Below are 26,326 nucleotides of genomic sequence, written 5' to 3'. Positions count from 1 at the left end.
TGTTCATATTTCACAAATTAACAAATATATAAATTGAAAGACTTTTAAATGTATTGCTTCTTTTCTGGATTCACAGAGCGACATGTATTCCTTAGTTTTTTTCATCGTGTTTCTATTTTAGTTCCTCCCATTTTTACTTACTATTTGTTGCTACTATTGAATCTTCCACAAACAGTGCCGGGGAAAATAGCACTATGGCCATTATTAGACTTTCAACTTGATTTCAACTTGTTTATTCTTTTTTAATGAATGAATATAAAATAAATCTTAAAACTAAATAAATTGAAGTTTTTAATATATTGTTGCATGGGCTTTGTTGGCAATAACCGCAGCACTTCAATTTGGCATTGAATTGTCTAAGACCTCACATCATTTCTTCGTAATTTTTTTCCCACGTCTCCTTAATTACTTTTCATAGCTTTTCGTTGTTAGTAGGTTTTACTTCTTAACTTTTAACGTCAGCCCAATAATTTTCAGGTCTGGCGACTGAGCCGGCCACTTCATAATATTAATGGAATGGTCTTTGTCTTGTTGAAAGACCCATAATAAAGGCATTTCCTCTTCAGTATAAGGCAACATCCTCTTCAGTATAAGACAACATCGATTTTTTTGTGTATACAAGGGCGTTTCGAATCATTTTATTTGAACAGTTCAGTATTTGTCTTATTTCGGCATGTTTTGCTGTTCGTTTGTCATCCAATTGGTAGTCTGGCCATTTGATGTTGTATTGTACCCCAGGACACTACAGTTTTATAGGCGTATTTTCGTCCTTCTAGTTATGTCTAAAACGCCATAACTTATATAAACTGTTGAAAGCCACTCTCGTCTTATTTATCCGATTGTTTATATCGTTCTCAGAGCCCCCATCTTTGTCTAGAATACATCCGACGTAACAAAAGGATTCGACGTCCTAGATAACCTTTTAATATAATGTGAGTGGAGATGTGTTCGTTGAGCCGATACCTACTGCTGCGGCTTTAATAGTGAGTTTTTGGAGTTTATCCTCGATATCGGAGAAACGATGGGTCAGTAAGCATAAATCATCCGCATAATCTATATCGTGGAGATATTCATTTAAAATTCAGTGAATACCACGGGGGATTAGATATTAGTTTGTCTCATAACAGAATCAAGTAGAATCAGGAAAAGTGTAGGTGACAGAACACAGCCCTGTTTTACGCCACAGGTTGTTTGGAAAGGTTGGCTCTCATGTCCATTTAAACGGACTAACGGTTCGTTCTAAAACCAGCTTGCTCCTTACGTAACAATGGTTCAATAACTGGGCTGATCCTACCAAGAATTAATAGCGACATAACCTTGTAGGTCGCCTTTTTGTGTATTGTTATAACTACTCCTTCCTTTCAAGAATTGGGTATCGTGTTAGTGACCCATACCCTTCGCATTACCGGCGTAAGCGATTGCGCTGTTGGAACGGCTCCATACATTAATAGCTCGGTGGGGATGTTGTCGGCGCCGGCGGATTTCCGTTCTTTAAATTTTTGAGGATCATAAGGTGAATATTTCCCGTATCTGGCGTTGCCTAGATACTACAAGGATATCTGGAGCTGATCAAATGGTAGTAGGAGTGGACGAGAAGAAACGCTGCCATCTGTTAAGTTGTTGGTCAATGGTAATATGATCATTATCATCTTTTATCTTAGCCGTTGTCCTGGATTGTCTGCCATTCAGGTATCTTATATTATTGTACACATCTCGTGAGTTACCAGTATTTGCGGCCTTCTCGATATTGTTGGAGATATTATCGTAAAAATTTTCCTAAACCACTTTGACCATGATCTTGACTCTACGATCGGCGGCTCTATAATCGGCTTTGAGCGCTAGTTTTTCGTCCCTAGATTTGGCACGGTCAACTTTGTGTTTAATTCGTCTACGGGACTTAATCTGTTCACATCATGGTCTGCTCAACCATGGTCCATATTTTCGCCTTCTGACACCCAGAACGGATTTGGCGCTGTCCATGCATATTTGGGCTATATCCTGCCAATGGTACTCCATATTCGATTGAAGGCGTTCTACAAATACGTTGTTGTAGGCAAGAAGAGTATATAGATTAGAAAAATTCGACATGTTGTGCTGGCCGAAGTTTAAAGATCCCAACTAATAATTGGTGATCGCTAAAAATTTTTGCACCTCGGCGAGTTTTCACATCCAATAAGCATCCAACAAATAGTTTATTTATTATAATGTGATTTGATTCCGCGTTTGACCGTCGGGTGACTCCCATGTATATTTATGAATATCCCTGTGAGGGAACTTAGTTCCACCGATATATAGACATTGACGTGCACAAAAATACACCAAGCATTCACCGTTATCGTTCCTTAAGGTGCCAAGTCCGTGTGTTCCCAAACGTCTGAGACCCTCTTCTTCAATCCGTTAATTGTCCGCCACTGCTTACTGTTCGCAGTTTCTCATCAAACTAAGGAGTGAGATCGAAAAATTCTTAACATACATATATGTTTATAAAAAAGAAACCACTAAACTTACAGCTTTATTTTTTTTATTTGATTCAAATTATTATTATAATTTACAAAAAAAAAATATTTTTATAGTTTTAATCACTAGTGATGAAATTTTGAGCCCTTTTCGGAAACCCTTCCATTAATGTTTTTATAGTGCTTTCTGTCACTTTGCATGAACATGTAGTCCATCTCCGTTTAAAATCTACCACACTTTTGGACACCTTTTTTTGTACTCTTCAATTCTCTTTTAACAAGAGCCCAATATCTCTCCACTGGCCTTAGCTCCGGGCAGTTTGGAGGATTTGCCTCTCTTGGTACAAATACCACATTATTGTTCTTGTACCACTCAAGGGCTTGTTTACCATAGTGACAGGATGCCAAGTCAGGCCAAAAATAAGTGGACACATTATAAAGTCTTATGAATGGAAGCAGCCTTTTTTGTAAACATTCCTTGATGTAAATTTCCGTATTTATAGAGCCCGTTGTAACAAATGATTGGCTTCTTTTGCCGCAACTGCATATTGCTTGCCATACCAAGAACTTTCTGGGAAATTTTGTCTGCTTTTGGGTCCTAAACTTTTCTTCAACATTCCCTCGATCATCAGCAACATAAAACTTTTGACCTGGAAGTTGCGAAAAATCTGCCAGAACATACGTATCGTCATCCATTATGCAGCAAGAATATTTTTTTATAAAACTTGACTTCAATTTCCGTGCTCTGTTTTTGGTCTCTAAATTTTTAGCAGCGTTCCTGTCAGGAACTTTTTGAGCCTTGTATGTTTTTAAACCTGCATTAGCTTTAACTTTTCGTACCAAATAGTCCGAGCACTGAGCTAACCGAGCTGCTTTCCTACCGGATGTGTTGGGAGCTCTTTTGAAAATGCGTTCTATTTTTTTGGCTTTAGAAACATCATGTGGACCATTCCTTCTACCTGAACCAGGTTTTCTATCAACTGACAAGTTCTCCCGGTACTGTTTAATAACATTGGAAACAGTTTGACGGCAGACCTTTGTATGCTTGGCCAACTTTTTGTAAGACCAAGTTGGGTTTAGTTGAAAATATTTAATAATTTCAGTACGCACTTTTTTCTGATCACTCATTTTAATCAGATTAACAAAAAATTAATATAATTGACATTACACATAATAACTGACATGTTTTTCAAAGGTAACTAGATCAAAAAAAAAAATCAAATAATACTTTGGTTGACAAATGTAATGAAAAACGTGTGTTAAGAATTTTTCGATCTCACTCCTTATATAATAGAGTGCTCCACTATCCGCAACCCTATGGGCTTTTATATTTCATTTCTCCAAGGAGATTCTAAGAAATGAAATATAAAGTCCCGGACGGGAATACTCAATAGAAGGCTATTTTTACCGGCATTGTATATAGCCAATAATGTGATGTCTTTTTCTTGTTTTAACATTTAGATGCAATTATCTGAATTCAACTGCTTAAATTTCAATAGATTAAGTTTTCATCTAAATGTTTGTATCATTGTCTTCCAGACTATTTAAGTCTATATAATGCTTTCTTTAACAAGTAAGATTTGCCTTTATAATCAACAAAAATTCTTCAATTTCATTTGGTATTTCATATAGATTTGTTTTTCATTTCTACTGTTTAAGTATACTGTAACAAAATCAAGTTGGTATATATCTAATTTCAATTTTACAGACAAAGCCATTGCAACTGGGGCAAATGTTTCATTATAATATATGCATGGTATTTGAGTAAATAGCTTTGTACTTTTCACGTAATAGCAACTTGTAATCCAAAACCTTTTTATATTCTGGGTAGTTGACTATTATCCAGGTATTGTTTTTCATTAAAGCCTTTTGATGTTCGTTATCTTCAACAATAGCAAATAAAATTCTTTTATTTCACTTTCCCTGTATACTTCTGGTTCTTCTGGAGTTAATTGATTAAATTTCATCTTTCCTTTGGTGTAAATTTCAATTCAACAGCATCTTTGTCTTCATCATTTAATTTATTTTGAAAAAATCTTTATATTTATTTTCTCGTTGATATGTATTACTCAAATTTACATCTCTTCCACAAACGATGTTTCTGTCTTCTACATTCCATATTCCAACAAAAATTTCTTCGATTTCGGTTTTAGATTTTATGAGCATATAAGCTGTAGTATCAATATTTCAAAATAATTCATGGTTAAATTTCTTCCTAGCATTTAAACTTCTTGAGGGACATCTGTTTCGAAAGTGATTTGCAGTCAGTACAGCTTCAGCCCAGAAACCTGGACTTAGACCTTATTGTATCATCTGGCCATTTCAACCAGTGTACGATTGTTTGTTTCGGCCACACCATTTTGTTGTGGTGTGTATTCAACAGTAAATTGATGTTTTATACCTTGATCTAAAAAAAATTTAAATTCGTTCTTGCATTCTGTTCCATTATTATATCGGATTGGCTTGATATTCAAATTTGTAATATTCTCCACCATATTCTTAAATTCTTTAAGTTTTGCAAATACTTAACTCTTTTTCTTAAGAAAGTATGTTTCGCACCATCTGGATTTGTCATCAATTAAGGTTAAAAAATATGTTGAACCACCAATGGAATTTACTATCATAAGGCCGCAAACGACAGTATGTAGTAAGTTCTAATAATTTGGTCGATATTGAGTTTGACCTTCTGAATGGCTTTTGGGTTTGTTTGCTAAGTTTTCTTGTATTGTGGATTCTTGGGTTGCTTTAAAATGTAAATCTTTAATTCGTATTGCCATCAATTTGATTGCAATTCTAAAATCATTAGTAAGACATCAAAAATTTCTAATTCTAGTTCATTTATTTTATTAACGGTGCCCAAAAAATTGTATATGGTCTCTTATGTCATCACCATTTTTTATTTTGAGTAATATTAAATTCTTTAGTGGCACTGCCTTTCTTGCGGGTGCTTTTGATTGATAAATACCATGTAATTTATCTCACACATCTTAGGATGTTCTGTAGTTTTTCATTTGCTTCAAGTTAAAGCCATCAACTCATTGGTTGAAATTAATAGAATTAGGTCTGATTTGGCTTTTGCATCTTCGGATTCCCACAAACTTACAGTTTCTGGATGACAATGGTTTTAAAAAACTTCCATTTACGTATTTCCATTCATAATTTTTATCAGTAAGGCTTCCACTTGAATTTTCAATGTGTCAAAGTTACACAATGGTCCTATTTTTAAGCCAGAATAACTCATTTATTTTACTACTTTTTCTAATTCGTTTACATTTATATTACTTTGTATTCAATTCTTTTCGCGAGGCCCATAACCTATGATAAATATCACTGTACAAAAAAAAAAATTACAAGGCCCAAGTTTTAAGGGGTTAAAATGTCCCGCCAAAATGGAAAATTTAAGCAGAAGGTCAGATATAAGACACAACAAAAGAGAGCTTAGTGATAATTTCGTGTTTATTTAAAATTTAATTTTAGTACCAAAAATTTGCATGAAAAAAATGCTTCAACATTAACTGAGCCCTTCGACTGCTATCCCAAGTGCATACAAACTTTTACAAAACTTTTTCGCCTATATCTATTCAACTTTAATATAGGACTATTATGGCACACATAGCACGTAGCCTCAAAACTGCATTGAATCGAGAGTTCAAAAATAAAACTTTAGTTTAAAAACAACAAAACAAATTAATAACCTTTGGACCACAAAATTAACCCATTATAACAAATGCGACAGCAGTGCTTCGGAGTCCACAGTTCATCCGAAAAAAAATTCTAGCTCAAAATACATTTTATAAATGTCTTCAACTTTACTATTGAAAAAATTAATTTTATATTCCGGTATAGTATGTTTACCATAGATGTAGCAAAACAAATAAAATGTTTCCAAGCAATTAGGCATTTTTGCCAAAACAAATCATACAAAAATTTTTATTTTTGGTTGTTTTTTAAGTAAATCACTCAAACAGTATGTGCACCGCAAGTTGACAGAGACTTATAATAAAATTTTACGGAGAATATTTTTGTCGAACATTTTAACCTATAAAATGACGGTTTTAATGGTGTTTGATCTTATTCTAAACGTAGAGCAAAAGAACATATCTTGAGAAGTTAGAGGGTTAACATGTTCAATAAATAAGTTCTCCGTTTATACCTAAAATGTAAGGGTCACATGGTTTCTTATGCCGATTAACGATAAAAGTTTTAGGAAATTTTAACCAAACCAACAAAAATGTTCTCCGTAATATATAGGGTCACATGGTTTCTTATGCCGATTAACAATAAGAATGTGCCAGAGTTGGACAATTTTAACGCCGCCTCAAATGAAACTCAGATGTAAACTTTTAAAACACCGATAAACGTGTCTTGTTTTTGAGTCTCCTCTATCAAAATTTATAGGTCGGACCTTGTAATTTTGAAAAAAAATTGATTTTGTTGAATAGTGTAATGGACGCACAAATATTTTATCTATTTCATATACATTTTATTTTAGGCATGAAAATTATTTTTTCATATTTCAAAAATTAACAAACATATAAATTCAAAGATGAGTTAATAATCCGCCTACATTCGCCTAAAATAGAGTTATGTTTATTCCATTTAAGTAGAAATTAAACGATTAACAAAAATACAAAATTAAAACGGTATTGTCATTGCGTATTCTGTACATAACAATTGACCGACTCTCAATGACAACGCATCTAATCGTTGACCATTAAAAAAAAATTAATTACAAAACAAAAATAATAAAAACAGGGTTGTCATTTCAGTGTTATCAACTTTACATACCTAAATAAAAAAAAATATAAAATTCATATACATATATCCGAAGTCTAATTCAAATCGGACTATCGTAACCCATAAACTGTAAAGATCAAAGGGAATTCTCATTGTACCATATCGAAATATAATTTCTTTGTCAGCAATATTTAATAAAACTGACTGGATTTTTTTGTATAAAGCAAAATTAATCCTTTTAGGCACGTGGGAACAACTTTACACCAAATATTTGGAAAAAACGCTATACTTATGTATTGTTTCTAGATAACGTGTACATACATACATACATACATACATACATACATACATACATACATACATACATACATACACCCACATTGAGACGCACTGACAGATTTTTTAAAATAAAATACATCTTCTAAACTATGAAGACATTTTATTAGACTATTGTTTTTTAAAAACAATTATTATGACATTTATCCTATTAAAGTAATTAATAATTCAAAAATTTTAATTGTTATATCAAGAGTTGAATTGCTACCCATTCCACTCAAACCTCGCTTTATGCTAATAATTCGTTTCGAAAAAGAAAAACGCAAAATTCGAATTTGCACAAAACGATACATTATATTCATACAAAATCCACTAACAACAATATAAATTGCAAATAATGAATAAAATATTTAAACATTTTTAAAGGAAATAAAATGTACAAAGTAGTACATTTTTGAGACCTTTTTTGGATGTAGTTGTGAGCTTGATTATTTATTACATATTAAACTAAATTTATTTACTTTATTTTTATTTACTTTATTGTACTTTTCATAACAAGAGAACATTTAAAATCCCTGAACATTTTTAATTCTCTATAAAATGGTTTGCAAGTTTTTTCTTTTATTTGAAAAACATACTAGTTCTAATATAAAAAACGTTATTGTTTGATAGTTTTCGATGGTTAATTTAAGTTAATATTTTGTTTTTTATTGTAGAATAGATTAATTAATTGTTATTGGATTCTTTTTTATTATTATTTCATCCTTATCTAAAATCCACCCGTCATTTCCCTGCCCTACCAAATATCTCCACAATCCTACATCCTTACTTCCAACACATAACTGCTCTTCAATTGTCACATACTAATTTAGCCCCTAAACTATAGGACTCGAGCGATGATGAAAAATCGACACACCAGATCAGCTCTTACGATAGCAGCTTCTAGCAATAAATGGAGAGAATTGCGGCGTAAAATACAAATTGCCCACATCAACAATATGATTTCATCAAACAATACCAAATGCAATGACCTGCTATTCGAACATAATAAAAGCGAAGAGGATGAAATGACGGAAGAGGAAGTTACAAATGAGATATAATGCCAGCAAATTACTGTAAACATGCTACTTCTGAGGTAAGTCACAAATCCATATCAAAACCGTACAATTATTTAATTTTAAACTTGGATAGTGATATGCATAAATATTAGATATTTAAGATATATTTTAGAGACACTGTAGTCTCTCATAAGTATTCGAATTTAGGTATTCTATGGAAAGAAACTAAATTTAATAATATTTTTTGTATGTAAAATAAATAAATACATTTGTTATATTATCTAGGCAATCCTTAGGTTTCAAATCACAATTTTTATAACTTGAAAAATCTAAATTTACATAAATTAAATAACTTTTTTTAAAGGAAGTCCATAAAATTTCCACACAAAAGTATTCGAATTTTTCCTGTATTTCACATTTCATCATATTATACGAAACATAAATGCTCTTACCACTGAGCTACTGATCTATTGTTCAAATAAAGATCTAATTGTTGTTTTGGATAGCATGTAGTTTTTGTAACATTTTTTATATTCATTATTTTTTATGCTGCTGGTTATTTTAAGCACTACCTGTGACTATCAAAGTGTTATTTTTAAAACATTTAATTTATTTGTAATTTATTTGTATAAACTTCATGCGAAAATTTATTAAATATGAACTATTGGCACTTTTCGTACTGAAGGGCATATACCATCACCATCACCATGATGTGTTAATCTGTATGCATTTTATTACAAAAAATTAAAAAATACCACTTGTAAATAGAAAAAGTGCCAGAAAGTCTCCCTTTATATGTTCTCACTTAATTCGGACTCTACATGGATAATTTTATACTTCCCTAAAAAAAAACTTCCAGTAGAATTTACTCCATGTACTAGAAAAAGACATGAAGAAAATTTGATTTTAACACAGACATGTCATAGGAGGGATGTCCTTTTTATTTGTTTCCAAATTCACTACATCTGAAGTAATTCTCGGCAAGTAGTTTTTATGTTTTTTTTATGTTATTAGGAAGTGAAATTGTGGTATTATAGAATACAACTAATTTGACTTAAATAATATTAACATACACATAACGAACCGGAAGATATAGTCTGAAACTATAAATTTAATGGATAAAAACTGCTTTGTTAGTTTTTCAAAGGACTTAAAGTTTTAAGAAGTACATTTTTAAAAAAATATTTAAAAATACTTCTACTGATCAAACAATGCCAAATTTGATGTCAAGCTAACAAAAAGAGTTGTAAAATATTTTATGTTATTTAAAGTTTATTCTGTCAGGATCAAAAGATGTATAAAACAAAAATAATATTGAAAATTTTAATAGATTTTTAAGGAAAATAATTTTAAAAGACATTTTTGACAGATTTTCATCCTAACAGTATAAAATAAAAATAATACGAAATATTTCCCAACTCTTTATGTTAGCTTGACACCAAATTTGACATTGTTTGATTGTAAAAGTATTTTAAAATATTTTTTGAAAAATATACTTTTGAAAGAACACAGGATCACGAAATGAAAAACTAAAAACGCATATTTTTCCCCTTAAATGTATAGCACCAAACATATATCATCCGATTCTTGTAATTGTACCTTCACCTTCGTAAGAAGGGTATATATAAGTTTGTCATTCATTTCTATAATATAATTTTCCGACCCTATAAAGTATATTTATTCTGGATCCCTATAGATAGCGGAGTCGATTAAGCCATGTCCGTCTGTCTGTCTGCCCGTCTGTTGAAATCAGTTTTTATAGGTCCCCAGATATCGGCGAGATCCGAATCTTCAATAATTCATTAAGACATGCTTTCGAGAAGATCGCTATTTAAAATCAGCAAAATCGGTCTATAAATAACGGAGATATGGGCAAAAATCCGAGACAACCTCTGAAAATTTCATCAAAAAAAGCCACTTTTTTCATGCTTTGTTAAAAAAGCAACAACAACACTGTGAATGATGTACATGTGCGTGTGGAGATGTATTTGGTTTTATTTAGCTGTGTATTTTTTTGTATGTTTGCATGCTATTCTGTTCTCATGAAGGTAAGTGGGTATAACAAGAACAAGGAGATAAGTAATATGTTGGTAATACAGCTCTGATATTTATTTGAGGGTGGTAATACAGTTTGACGGTGGTATTACAGTACAACGGTTAATATTTCTTTCTGCTACAGTTTATATTTGTTTGTGTGTGTGTGTTATGTCTGACATGTGTGCAGAGATACAAAATAAATAAAAACTGTTTTCCTCCAAAATAAAATTAGTTTAATTCAAAAAATTTATGTACAAAAAATATACCTTCAATTAAAAAAATGGATTCGTTTCGCTTGTTTAACGATTATTATTTCTGTCTCCGTATAGTGTTAATAAACATTAAAAGAAAGATAAAAATGACGCATGGTATGTAACATGCAGCTTATAAAGTGCAAAAAGTTTGGAAAGCGTAAACACTTGTTTTCAAACGTTTATTGTTTTTGGGGTATATAATATATTGTATTTGAGGAAATTGAAACATGTTTAAAAAATCGATAAAACTGAAGTAAAATGCTTCGTATTTTGTTAATGTTATAAAATAAGTTAATGTTTTGATACATTTCGGCATAATTCGGTATAACCAAAACGAATGTATGTCTAAAATTGCAGACCACTAGCTTGTAGGTGTAGTAATTTCACACAATTTAAGATATATCTTCTTGTTGTTGTTAGAGATCTAAGGACAAATTTTCTAGGAATAGGCGAAGATTTTTTAAAATGTGACATTCATAGCTACCTAGCAAAAATAAAACGAAGTACTTCCAAATGAATAACATTTATCACTACTTTAAAAGCAGCACTAAGTGAATTTGTTTACCTTCTGCGGAAGTGATGTTTATTTACTTCCAAAGAAGCGAATTCAATTTTGTTTAAAATTGAAGGTAATTTTTTTTGAACTGAATTTTTTTTAATTAAACCCATTTTAGTTTGGAGTTGATTGATAAATGCGTATAATTTATTTATTTATGTTAATATTATTTAAGTGAAATTAAAACAGAACATAAAAATTGCTTCCTAAAAATGACTACAGATGTAGTGAATTTGGAATCAAATAAAAAGAACATGCCTCCTATGACAAACTGAATTTGTTTAATATATTTTTTAACTTTATTCAGGGCTCATAGGGGAGTAGGGGTAAATATGGGTCTATCCTTATCAATGTTGGTAGAGGAATTTACGTTTATTTTAAAGTTATGTAGAATTTAATCGTGTTATTAGTTTTTATAAGTAAATTTTGACCTTCAGGTCATTTTGTGAAGGGGAGTTTGTATGGGTGCTAGGATCAGATGACATCCGACCTTAAAAAAATTGGTTGTTGTTGTTGTAGCAGCGAAACGTGTTAAGTCGGTGTGGCTGGGTTGACAATCCTTGGTCGTTGTTCGTTGAACTCCGAGTCGTTCCGGTGCGAAGAACCGATTGTCCTGTTTTTTTAACATTTCAAAAGGGCGTAATAACACAGAAACAAAATAGGAAATAAAATTAAAACATAAGTGTTAAAAAAATACGTTTACTTACATATGAACAAATTCTAAAATTTTTAAGAATTGGATTAAGTTTTTTTCTGTGTTGGAGTTGGATAATAATTACACATGATAAATATGAAAACGTTTATTATTTTAAATAATGCGAGCATTCAGCTCAGAAGTACTTTCTGAATCTGATTAAGCCCCATACAACCGTATCCCCCTTATAAGGCCATTGCGCTTATAATTATGTTAAATCTTTTATTATGTCAACAAAAATGTCGACAAAACTTAGTTTTATAGAAATCTAAATGATACTACCAATTTTTGTCGGTACTTAACACTAATGTTTTAATTTTATTTCCTATTTTGTTTCTGTGTTATTACGTCCTTTTGGATTTCAGTTAACGACATGTGTAATTAAAAATCTTTTGCGTAAACATAATCAAAATGCAGAATAGGGATGTATTATTTTAAAGGTATTTGTTAGCTAATGTGCATAATACAGAACATATGTATGTATATTCGGGTGTGCAATGAACAAAATTTTGGTAAAAAATACGAGAAAAATAAAAAATATTTTTTTGAAAATGTCTTAGTTCCTTCCCAACCAAAGATTGAATATTATACTGAGGTTAGGATAATTAGTCGATAGTAGTGAACTGAGACCACTTTCAAAATAATTATTTTATTTTTCTAGTGTTCAGTACATTTACAGCCTGTTTTTCGTAAATGAAAATGTGTCTACCTTCATAAAAATAACGAACGAAAATGGTTTTACGTTTTTTTAACATAAAAATAAATTTTCACGTGAGTGACAACAAAAGACCTTTATATTTTGGTTTTTGGAACATGAATTCGTTCGTAAAAAACAACGAAAATAATGTCAAAATCCGAAATAAAATATGGCCCCTTGAACCTGGAAGCAATTTGCATGACAAACCATTACTTTTCACTTTATGTTATACCCATATATTGAGAGGTATTCCCAAATGAGATTCTTAAAAAGACTGTTCATCGGGACACCCTAATGTATATCCTATGTTGTTGTTTAATTTTTTTTGTCATGTTTTTCATTTCGTAGTATATAGGCGACCTAAGTCCCCTGTCAAAGACTTCCGGGTGAGAATTTATTAGTAGAAGTTCAAAAGGTACTATATAAAAAATTTATTTTTTTGGACGTTATTTTTTGTGTGTTATAAATGGGATTTTATAAACTAGTGAATGAAAATATCAGTTAATTAATTTTTAGGAAAATATATTTTATCTTAAAATATATTACAAGCACGTCTTTCTTTATTTTGTAAATGTTTCTTTTTTTACATATTTATTCGAATAATCTATAAATATCTATAATAATCTAAAGTATAAAAATTAAATAAATCCGATATGTTCATATTATAATTAATTCACAATTTTCTTTCTTATTTTCAGTGCTACTACTATGTAAATTAATGTGTTCTCAAAATTCAGACTGACCAAAAAGATCTTAATATATTCCTTTAAAGTCGTCTTATAAATATTTAATAGATGTTACTCTTTTTCTATTATGTACAAATAGTCGTAAGAGATGCTTTGTTCCCTCCAAAATGTTAAGATCTATTAAATATGACAATATACTCATTCGTAAGTTAATTTTTATTTTTTTCCAAAATGTAGAAGTCTATTGTTATTGAGGCAAATGTTTAAATTGAACTTGAAATATTTTATAAATAGTAAACAAATTGGAATGTAAATTGTTTTAATAAAAATTTTAGTAAAATTGTAACTAATATACAAATGTAAATCTGTTGTTTTTATTTTGTTCAGTTAAAGGCCCCTTCACACAATCGCATTTTAAATATGTAAAGTCTAATGAAAAAGTAAAATGAAACTCCAAACGTATAACAATCAAGTAAAGGCCCAACTATAATGTGCATAAGCTAGCTTAAGTCAATAATGTCAATACCGACGAAAATTTTAGGTGGCTATAATATACTTAGGTGCATTTTAGGGTATTCAATTATTCGGGTTTTTGTCTTATTCGGTTTATTCGACAAATAATTATTTGAGGTTTTACGTTAGCCGGTTTATAATCGGATAACTAAAAATTATTCGGTTATTCGAATAAAAGGAAACTGGATGTTACTATTGCTTTTTACAATCATCATCATATTACACCCTCTAACAATTTTGAAAAAAGCATTCACACATGGAAAAGTTGATAAGCATGTGAAAATAGATTCCACTTATAGAATTGCGTACTCCGATTTTTATGTCCTTACAAAAGGATTTTAAAGTTTAAAGGACTACAAACGAATATTTAAAATATTTATGTATATGCATTTTATAATGCTAATATTGGTATCAACCTGTCTCATATTATTGGTATTTACCTGTCTCACTTAGAGATAAAACGAAAAAGAAGTTAAATTTTAAAAGGTTTCATTTTCGACTCAAAAACTTTTAACTACTTTTTCGTGACAAATTTTCTTTAAGATTTCCAATTCTTTCTTGATGATCTTGATGATTTGAAATAAATTATATTATTTCGAAGCAGAGGAACTCAGCTTCATTTGAAATTAATATTAATACCAAGTTTTTAATATAAATTTGGAATTCCATCTTTTGAAATCGGATTTATTTTAAACTTTAAAGTCCTTTTACTGGAGCATAAGAGCTGATTATGAAAAATTGAGTACACAGTGTTAATACTAATTGTCCACAGTTTCCAGCACGCATAGATTTTTTATGTTTGAAAATAACTTTTGCACGGGTTATAAACAAAAATATTATTTTCACTTCTCTCACTTCAATTCTATGTTTACTTTTTTATCAAATACTAGAAATTATTTCTGTTTATGTGAAATGCTTTTCTATATAAAGAAATTACTGTTTTTATGATTTTCAACGAGTTCTAGAATTCATAAGTTCCTTTGAACACTAGTTCAACTATAACTGTTGCTGAAAAACTTATTAGAAATATGGACTTAAAAAACTGGCCGTACAAAAAAGGCGATATATTATTTCCATGATTTCTTTTCAAAAATCATCAAATAAATTTTCTTTATTACAGAAAAATGATTAAGAAATTAAGAAAATTAAATTTATTATAAAAATATTAAATTTTGTAGAAAATATATAGTAATTTTACTGCTAAATAGTGAGTTTTTCTTAATCGGTTAATTGATAGAAATTATTCGGTTTATTCGTTATTTGAAAAATGACAATTTTCATTTATTCGAACGATTAATCGTCAAAAATTAATCGATTAACCGAACGACGATTAATCGTTTGAATACTCTAATGCATTTAAAACAATTAAGCCCCATTTACATATTACATATGAAATAAATTTTATTTTTCCTGATTCCGTAAGAATATGCGGTTAACGTCGCTTTTGCTTCAACAAATAATATTTTACGAAGCTCTTAAGTACATAATAGTCTGTCACATAAGTTTTATATGTATTCCCACTGTTGCTTAAGCTGACTTAAACTAGTGTATGCATAATATAGTTAGGGCGTTTACCGTCAAACCGTAAATTAAAATCTTCCTTATAAGATTTTTGTTCGCATTAATATTGTTTATGTTGAATTTCATTGCTGCACTTTTTCTGAAGGGACCTTATATGGAAGGGAGGGGAAAATAAGAACCGATCTTCATGTCTGTATAGAATTTCATCGATATACTCGTATTTTTAAGGCAATAATGACAATTACAGCTGAATTACAATTGGAACCTCTGTCGGTAATTCACGCAAGAAGAGCGAGCGACGAATTAAACTTATGAGACTGTTGACAAACCATTTTTTAAGGTTTAAAGAAAAAAACATATAGTAGTATATAGGCGAAACTAATTGTCAAGGACCTAAGTGCCTGATAAGACCTAACTGGTGAGAATGCACAGTGGGGCAGAATGGAAATCTTTTGGAAATAAATCTGGCATTTCTAAACGGCTGATCCGATCGGGATAAAATTTGGCGTGAGCGTAGCGAAGGAGTATTCGAGTTTTGAAGATGATCCCCGCAGATGCCCCAGGGACGGAGCTGTGGCGGCTCAAAGTAGGGTACCTACGACATGTAAAATTTTTAAACTTGTGCCTTTTTTTGTTTTTCACCCAAATACAAAGATTTTTATATTTTCTGAAAGCGCTCGACGAGATCTTGAAAAAACATGCTACTTATCTCTTATAATATCCGAATTATAGGCATTTAAAAATTTTGTGATACAAAATTTACCATACCTTGGTCCGCCTTTTTTTTGAATACCGGGCGTAATTTTGGACCAAATTTTGGAACAACAAAATTTCCAATAATATACAAAAAATTTCAGATCAATATCATTTACAGATCCAAAAATATACGTTTTTTAATTTAAAAATTCAAAAAATTTTAGTTTTTTGCCGTTTTTTTGCAAATAGTTTTCTAAAAGGTATCTTTACGCAGAACGCTTTGGCGTAAAAAATTTGTCCTATTTTTTGAAAATGTTACCACTGCGTCCTTCCGAATATGACCTATTTTTTATCAAAACTTCAACTTTGGGCGACATGTTTTAAAATCCCAAAGCTGGGATCAGAAAACTGAAAGCAGTTTTGGAAACCTCAATATGTTTTCTATTTACTCCATAAGTATTTTCCCAGCCCTGAAAGAAATGTGGACCCTATGGGCAAAAATGTAAAAAATCCCATTTTTGGGATTTTCATTCCTATTTTTGGGAATTGCGGGATGTCCTTTGACCTTTTCAATTTTTTTTTTTGCATTTTCTTATTTGAAATGACAAATTTAACAAGCGTTGAAGATTTCATTGAGTTTTGTTCATAAATGAAGATTTTGTCATATATAACATATTTGTTAAATTTCTAAAACTATGATTTATATCAAAATTTGAATAGGGTCGCAGATAGCTACAACAATTTAGTCCATATTTATCCCTTAATATCTTTTTTTGGTTAGATATGGAAATTCTCGACCCTTTACAAAAAATTTCAAGCCAATATCTCAATTACATTAAATAATATGTTCATTTAAACCTGTGTCTTTTAATTTCATCTTTTTCATATTTTAGCATTAAGTATGACAGAACATACATTTGGTGTTGAATAAAATATTTGGACAATTTTTAAAAATTATTTAGTTAATTATTTTATTAAAGACTATAACATTGTATGTACAATAATCATATCGGTATACATATCCAGAAGGTAATATAAGTCCTTTAAATCTTCCTCGTTTTGAGATATAGAGTTTCATAACAAATCCATCTTTTTCGCATAGTTGAAAGAACAGGATCGGAAGATAGAAGTAAACTATTAAAAATATCTTCATTCTGTGATTGTCTGGAGCATCGATTCCTCGCTTCCTGGGCTTCTTCTGTTAACTCTCCAAGTGGAAGAATATTCGATTCAATTATTATTTGACCATGACACAATACTTTGTGTACTGTTGGTGTTAGTTCCCTCCATGGATACAGAGATACAAGTAATTTAGAAATTTCAGATGTATATTCCCCAAATCGATTTCCATTCATTGTTTAGCGCTTTGAGGACCTTGTTTCTACTTCGCAATTTGTGCGTAATTGCAGTGGCATGAGCTGAGGAAGTAAACAGGCTGTCAAAGGTGACCCCCAAAATCTTTGGATGACCGGCCAATAGTTTGGTTTGCTGCCGGCTAGAGACTTGAGTACCTTGTTTCTATTTCGCATCTTGTTGCTGATTGTAGTGGTGTGCGCGGAGGACATAAGGAGGCTATCTAATGTGACACCATGTATTTTGGGAATGATTTACCCTCGGAATTTGTTCGTCATCGATTTTCACGTCCATTTCTAGCCATACTTCCTTAGTCCAAGTGGTAAAGAGAGTTGCTGAGGATTGGCGATATTTTTTAATTCCTCGAATGGAAAGATCACATAGGTAACTGTTTATGAAACCGCAAAGGTCATCAATACTATTGCCGGTGTAAGATATTATTTGGGCGCCGTCCGGGGGTGTCGGGATTTTAGACATGCAGTAATTAAACAGGATCAGGGAAAAGACTCCACCTTGGGGTACTCCCTGTTTAATTCTACGATATCTAAAATCTCTTGTTCCTAAACTCCACAAATGACTGCCGTCAACACATGTAATTCACAAGCCTGATATCGGGTGGTTCATACAAGTGGTTCCTCGAAAAGCAGCTTTAACAGTTACAACTTGTTTAAAAATTCGAATATAGCGAAAAATTTCGACATAAGTTTCTTATAATCACTGTGCAAAATTTTATTAGGATCAGTCCATAATTGAAAATCTATATAAAAAATTTTATGAGGATGGGTCCATGATAGACCCTACCGCCCATATAAGGTTTCCTTCAGAAAATTACTTTAACGCTTATAATTGGCCTAAAAATACGTGTATATAAATGAAATTCGACATAAGTAAGTTTTATTCGAGTGAAACGAGATTTGATTGTGGGTATATAAGATTCGGCATAGCCGAATATAACACTCTTACTTGTTGATTTTTATATGTTCGGCGTTCAGAGACAATAAAGTCCGTCAGTTTGTCAAGCTTAATAATTATGGGTAGATATTAAAAATCGCATAGGTATACTTGTTCTTAAATTCACAGTACTGCATAGTATCAAAATACACGTACACTATTGTTAAAATATTAAACAAGCATGTGCAGGATGTGTAGGTTCGAACAAATGAGTTATAATCACACACAACTTGCTTAACTTAGAAACGGAATATTACTCGTCTCGCTCGTTGAGAGTCGTGTAGTGTTTGATATAATTAGGTAAAAACATCTTAATGGCAGCAAAAACATCTACAAATCTACGAGTGATCAGTGTGATCAGTTCGAACTTTTACGTACAAGCAGCCTTTATTCATTGTAACCATAGTACCTTCGCTACACAAACCTCTTAACAAGGGCGTAAAAAAAACAAAAATCTTATTTAGTTGTTTCAAAGCATTCAACAATGCATGTTGATATCGTTTTTTTTAATTACAATTTATTACAAATTTTTTACTAATTATGAAATACATATGAGTGAACAAATTTTTAAATATTTTATAGCCATTGATTATTCGCATTTTGTAAATTAAAAGTAAACTCTAAATTATACTAATTATATTTTATTCTTGTAACAATGCGTTTGTTAAAATAAACAAAAATTTTATAAAATCATTCATAAGTTGTCTCGAAACATTTCGAAACAAATCATACATTATTCCGATTTGTTTTTTACTCTTAACTCTATTGTCTCTGTTTCTTTTATATTTGTTTGCTTTTACACATGTGTTTTTGTGTGTAGATGATTAACTGCTTTTCAAACTTTGGCCGCACTACAGACAGTATTCACATAATAAACGAGTGAATTGTAAGTCATTTTTTACGCACTCGTGCAGATGTCTAGTAGATATAGGTTGCCAGTACGTATAGTTCAAGAGACCAGCACTACAAATTGCTAAGTCTGGCGAGCTTGTGCAACTACCCATAATTCTGATGTTAGGGTGATAACCTGCAGGTAAACTGTTGACTTACGGAATGTAAATGTTGTATAGCTCAATTTCGGCAGCACCTGACCTAACCGCTATCCCTTGGTATTCGATGTATGGATCTGAGTTATTGAAGTCAGGCGAAGACGAGGGAAGAATAGAGAATACATATGAAAAAAGTTGGTGTGGTTGGTTTGACAATCCTTGGTCGTTGTTCGTTTAACTCCGAGTCGTTCCGGTGCGAAGAACCGATTGTCGTGGGAACGTAATCAGCAGATTGTTTAAATTGGTTGGAAACAAACAAAAGATGCAAATAAATAAAAAATATATAACTTAATTTGTTAAAATAATGTAAAAACGTATTTTTGAATACACACACTCTAATATTCCAAAAAATAATGAATGAAAAATCAACATGCCGATGAAACGTCAAAACGAATTACGAATGTGTCGTAGAAACGGGTTAATTGGCTGATAGTGGAAACATTAATACTCTGGCTTCTCTTCAGTTGTCGAATAAATCTTTCGCCTTTTACTAAAGATTTCCGTGGAGAGGAGCACTCTAATGAGTCTAAAATAAAATTTTTGCATAGTATTAATCATAGACCCACACTGGGCCCTTATTAAATTCTAAGACTAAGATTATATGTTACTTTTATTACGATCTTTGGCGATCCTCTCATTATTCCCTTATTTTTATTGTGTCATTGTTAATGAAAGATATTAAATGAAATAAATATAAATAAAACGGAAAAAATATGTCTGTTCCCTTTTTTATTTAAAACAATTTTTTTATCATTCCTTCTTATTTCATAAAAAAATATTTTAAACAAAACATCATTTTGCTTATATTTTTTTCCATATAGTAGTACATATAGCCGAAACTGAAGGGATTTTCAAAGAAAATTTTTTATTCTCTTCACACAGACGAGCTCTGAGAGAATAAAACAAACTTGTGAGAACTAAACGCACTCACTAAACATCAAATTTTCTTCGCAAAATTGCGAGGATATTATTACTTATTAGTTTTCTATCACTTAAACTTAATGTTTTTTTTTTTTATTTTTTTTTCAACACTATTCATTTATTTAAAACACCGAAAATATTTTACAAACGAAAAAAATATATTTTTTATTCTTTGACATTTTATTTTATTTACATACTTTTTTTAATTCAACAAAAAAAAAATAACAAAAAGACGTGTTTATAATATGTTTTGATATAAAATATCTTTTCAAAAAATAAATAACTAATATTTTCATTCACTGCCATATAAAATTTCATTAATAACACACAAGGAATAACGTCCAAATAATACATTTTTTATTTAGTATCTTTTGAACAACTGTGTTTATTTTTGTTCTTCTACTAATACATTCCACAGTGGGGCAGAATGGAAATTTTTTGGAAATAAATCTGGCATTTCTAAACGGCTGATCCGATCGGGATAAAATTTGGCGTGAGCGTAGCCAAGGAGTATTCGAGTTTTGAAGATGAACCCCGCAGATGCCCCAGGGACGGAGCTGTGGTGGCTCAAAGTAGGATACCTACGACATGTAAAATTTTTAAACTCGTGCCATTTTTTTGTTTATCACTCAAATATTTTCTGAAAGCGCTCGACGAGATCTTGAAAAAACATGCTTGGACATACTACTTATTTCTTATAAAATCCGAGTTATAGACATTTAAAAATTTTGTGATACAAAATTTACCATACCTTGGTCCGCCTTTTTTTGAATACCGGGCGTAATTTTGGACCAAATGGACTTTCTTGTAAGTTAGACAATAAAATTTCCAATAATATACAAAAAATTTCAGATCAATATCTTTAATTTAAAAATTCAAAAAATTTTAGATTTTTGCCGTTTTTTTGCCCAAAATGTGTCTTAACTCTTTTATTAATAAAATAAAATTTTCTTTAAGAACATATAACAATTTTATAGTTTTCAAAAAGGTATCTTTACACAGAACGCTTTGGCGTAAAAAACTTGTCCTATTTTTTGAAAATGTTGCCACTGCGTCCGTCCGAATATGACCTATTTTTTATCAAAACTTCAACTTTGGGCGACATGTTCTAAAATCCCAAAGCTGGGATCAGAAAACTGAAAGCAGTTTTGGAAACCTCAATATGTTTTCTATTTACTCCAAAAGTATTTTCCCAGCCCTGAAAGAAATGTGGACCCTATAGGCAAAAATGTAAAAATCCCATTTTTGGGATTTTCATTATCATTTTCTTATTTAAAATGACAAATTTAACAAGCGTTGAAGATTTCATTGAGTTTTGTTCATAAATAAAGATTTTGTCATATATTACATATTTGTTAAATTTCTAAAACTATGATTTATATCAAAATTTAGTCCATATTTATCCCTTAATATCTTTTTTAGTTAGATATGGAAATTCTCGACTCTTTACAAAAAATTTTAAGCCAATATCTCAATTACATTCAAAAATATGTTCATTTAAACTTATATCCTTTAATTTCATATTTTTCATATTTCAATATTAAATATGACAGAACATGTTTAAATCTTATATTTACCTATTTTCTATTTGTTTGCTTATTCTTATAATTGAAAGGTTCTATTATGCTTAAATTTTCAGAAATTTATAACTATTTTTTACCAAATTTTTTCGACAGATCATTTCGTTCTGTTTCGTTTATGATCATGTAGGTAAAAATATACAGGTAATGATAATTTCGATTCATTCACTAATAAGAAATATCAATGACTGAATTACAGGTTATAGTAATATAGTCCAAAATGTTAATAGGTAGACAGTTCGTAATTTTTTACTTTGGAATACCTGTATCGGAAATGACAAGAATAGGTATATAAATAAACTTCTCAGATTTTAAGTACCATATTTAATAAATCTACAATGAAGATTACATTAAAGTACGAAGAGTTGAGTTCCGTTTTATGGAGTATATCTTCAAAAGGGCCAGAAAGAATTGAAGACATTTCAAATTATATAAAAACTACATATAGTAGAAAAGTAGACAAAACAGGCATATCAAGGATCTGTAAATGATATTGATCTGAAATTTTTGTATATTATTGGAAATTTTGTTGTCTAAGTAACAATAATTTTTAAATGCCTATAACTCGGATATTATAAGAGATAAGTAGTATGTCCAAGCATGTTTTTTCAAGATCTCGTCGAGCGCTTTCAGAAAATATAAAATCTTTGTATTTGGGTGAAAAACAAAAAAATGGCACAAGTTTAAAAATTTTACATGTCGTAGGTACCCTACTTTGAGCCGCCACAGCTCCGTCCCTGGGGCATCTGCGGGGTTCATCTTCAAAACTTAAACTCGAATACTCCTTGGCTACGCTCACGCCAAATTTTATCCGATCGGATCAGCCACTTAGAAACGCCAGATTTATTTCCAAAAAATTTCCATTCTGCCCCACTGTGCATTCTGCAAATTTGGTGCAATTAGAATTAAAGAAAAATACATTAAATTGCTAATATTTTTACCCAAAAAAATAAATAGTATTTAAAAATCGTGCTTTTAAAACTATCTATTTTAGCGAAAAATTTATATTTTTCAATTTACTTTCTTATGAATAGATGCTCATTTGTTTAAAACAAATGAAGCATCCATGCTTCATTTGTTTAAAAAATCAAATGTTTTAAAGATTTTAGTTTTATAGGGCTCAAATCTTTAAAAAAATGCATTGCTTTGGAAGAAAATGATACACATTTTTTTTTGTCTTTTAGCACGTGGTGATGTCCGTATACCTATGTATGGACAATTTCATATCAAATGACCCAACTCAAAATATCGATTTCGAAAAATTTGCTAGGTCCAATAGGTGAAAAGTCTCACGCATTTAAATAAAACCCTGTATGTCCAAAATGTCCAGATTTGACCGGCAGTTCAGGACCGATAGCGCTGTGTCTGTGTATAAGTCTTATTTATCCAAATGTTTTAAATCTAAGTTTACTATCGTTAGCTTAGTACGCAAACGTAACAAGTCTACTTTTAATAGAAATTGAAATGTGGATGCAGAATAAAATTACCTATTTTTATTTTAAAAATATACTATATACTATATATTATAAGTATATGTATAAAGAGCTAAACAGCTATTTTAAACGCATTAATTAGACATATAAAAAGACTGTTATCAAACAGTTGGACTACTTGTTATACTTTGGTTTAGTTGAAGAATATAACTGAGTAAACTGTCATGGAATACTTTATTAAAATTAAGTAAAACAAGTACACGTTTAACACGTTTTTTCTTTCTAAAATTTAAATTTAAACAATATTTTAATTGTATTGTCAAACTTTTCTATTTTAGTTTTTTTTGTATATTTTATTTTGATGCTAGGAATATTTATGATTTTTAGGGCGGGTTTTACTGATAGAGATAATTTTCATTCTTTGGTTAAACCGGGTTTAATAGATGTTTCGTGTTTTTCAGTTATCAATAAAGTTACTTATTATCTTAGTTTAACTGAGTGTAATTGGCCAATTAAACTCAAGTTATAAGTGAGAAAACATAATTAACAAAAACAATAAAATAATGATTTCGGAAGAACAAAAACTTCATATTTTAAGTAAATTGCAATTTTTTGATTTGTTTTATTTATTATTGTTTTAAATGTTTATTAAACATCTTTCCAAAATTTTCAATTTTACAAAAGTATTGTTTGCAAAAAACAGCTGTTCATTGTTTATGTTTTTGAGTGAAAAGTTGGCAATACTAACAAAGTTAACTGAACTTAAGTCTAAAAGTGAAAAACACAATCATCGGTTAAAGTCCGCCTAAATTTGTTCCGAGTTTATTCTAACAGCAAGTTAAGCCTAGTTTAACTGAGGAGTAAGAAAACCGGCCTTAAATAGTCAATAAAATTTTAGACATATAATATTCTGTTTCTTGACAATTAATTATATGTATGTTCAAATGTGACTATAAAGTGATATACTTATTTGTAAATGCTGAACGCATTGTTAAAGGTAAAGTATTCCTTTGATTTTGTGTGTAATCGATTAATAATTTGATTGTATTAATTATCTACTTAATTGATTTTTATAAATTCTCCACCAAACCGTTTAATAAAAATTAAAATTTGTATTCATTTATTGATCAAATAATAAATGAATACAAATTTTAATTTTTATTAAATTTTTAATTTATACAATTAATGAATTAATAAATTTTAATATAATATTCAAGTTTCTTGGCAATTTATGAAACACTTTGTTTGTTCAATTATGACAGTAAAGTGAAATTTTTTATAAATGCTCAACACATTTTTAAAGATTTAGTATTCCTTTAACGTTGCGTGTAATCGATTAATAATTTGATTTTTTTCACAATTAATTGATTTTTTTCAAATTAATTGATTTTTAAAAAATTCTCCACCAAACTTTAATTCATATGATTAATGAATTAATAAAACAAAAGTTTTATATTTATCAAATATTTAATTAATACAGTTAATGAATTTATTAATGTTAAATTTTTACTCAATTATTGACATTAATTGTTCTGATTAATTCGTTATTTGAAAAAAATATATATTTTTTACAAATTTGGTAATTGATATCATCATTTTGGTTATAGAAGCAAAACTTGGTTGATACGATTATTTTTATAATTGAAACTTATTTTCAGTTTTTCTGTATATGAAAAAACTACGTTAAAGATGTTAAAAATATAAATTGATTTATGGACTAACCCCATTGAAGTAGCCCAATTTCTTGGCTTGGACCTAAATACAGAACCCCCGGATTAAAATTGTATAGTTTAAGCTGTTACAACAACAACATTGGCCGGTCAGTGGTAAACTACGCAGCGCTAGTGTAGACACCCAGATTTAGCCACATACAATGGAAGAAGCTCCAAAGCTGTCAAAAGACAGCCCTTAGAACGGTAACAGGCAGCATTCAAATGACGTCTGAAGAACACCTGCATAGAACACAACATCATGCTGTCAAAGCAGTTGCTAGTGGGATGTCAGTTAAGTTTTATACATTTACTTAAATTAAAAAATGTTTATTGGATATAATTTGTGTATTTTCCATATAATATCAATTGAAAGTTAAAAACAACTTTAAGGTGGCGTCATAATATCCATGGACGTTATCGCAAACCAAACAGTATCATTGTGTCCACTGAGGTCTTTCATGAGAAAAGTGGCATAAAGAGCATGGATTACAATTAGTCCATTTATCATGATATTCCAAATACACCGGAGTTTATAACCCCTGCAAATTCCGATACAACATGCAGCTAAGTTAAAAGCAATTCTATCCAGGATAAGACTACCACTTTCTTAAATCCTACCTACATTTTCCAATACATTTATCTTTTAATATTGTCACAAAGTCCATGGACATAATAAAACTATTAGAAGTTTATTATTATTTTAGCTAAAAAACCTTTGAAGTTTTCTGATGTGAAAAATTTATTAAATTTATCTAGGATAATTTAAAAAAATAATAATAAAAATTAAACAAATAGAGATATGAACACCAAATTTGAAAGAGATATACTCCATTCTAATATCTTTTTTTAAAATATATTTTTGGGAAAATAAATATTATAAAATTTCAAGGGTTATAAAGGATAATCTTTTATAAGGATATTTTTTATATATTTTTATTTTTAAAAAATAAAACGAAATGCAACATATAAATATTAGATATGTCCTCTTTCGATTGATACCCATATTGTTAAAATAGGGTGATTACAATTATTCTAATATTCTACCACTAATTTTAAAATTGTGAAAAATACTGTTTGACGGTGTTATTAAACAAAATAATAAAAACAACATTAAGTCTCCATCTAAACGTTCATTATTTTAATAAG

The 26,326-nt window shown here is 30.1% G+C and overlaps 1 protein-coding gene and 1 non-coding gene across 4 annotated transcripts in view; both read left to right on the top strand.

The window, feature by feature from the left end:
- LOC111678548 (tubulin monoglutamylase TTLL4) overlaps nt 1–13,815 on the top strand; it is a 64,923-nt gene extending 51,108 nt beyond the window's left edge. For 2 of the 3 annotated variants that reach the window (XM_023439935.2, XM_046948741.1), the window contains 2 exons: nt 8,342–8,604; nt 13,464–13,815. In XM_023439935.2, coding sequence (XP_023295703.2) covers nt 8,342–8,569 — 228 coding nt within the window. In that variant the 3' untranslated portion in view covers nt 8,570–8,604; nt 13,464–13,815. Of the gene's footprint in view, nt 1–8,341; nt 8,605–13,463 lie in introns of those variants that run through there. The other variant, XM_023439936.2, reaches the window with a different exon arrangement.
- Nucleotides 13,816–19,978: 6,163 nt separating this feature from the next.
- LOC124418590 lies at nt 19,979–20,094 on the top strand. Its single transcript, XR_006940089.1, has one exon. It is a non-coding gene; the product is annotated as a U5 spliceosomal RNA (small nuclear RNA).
- The last annotated feature ends 6,232 nt before the right edge of the window (nt 20,095–26,326 follow it).

This window comes from Lucilia cuprina, chromosome 2, assembly GCF_022045245.1.
Source record: "Lucilia cuprina isolate Lc7/37 chromosome 2, ASM2204524v1, whole genome shotgun sequence".
Classification (NCBI taxonomy): Eukaryota; Metazoa; Arthropoda; class Insecta; order Diptera; family Calliphoridae; genus Lucilia; species Lucilia cuprina.
The sequence above is the reverse complement of the archived record's forward strand: the minus strand, read 5'-3'. Positions and strand labels throughout refer to the sequence as shown.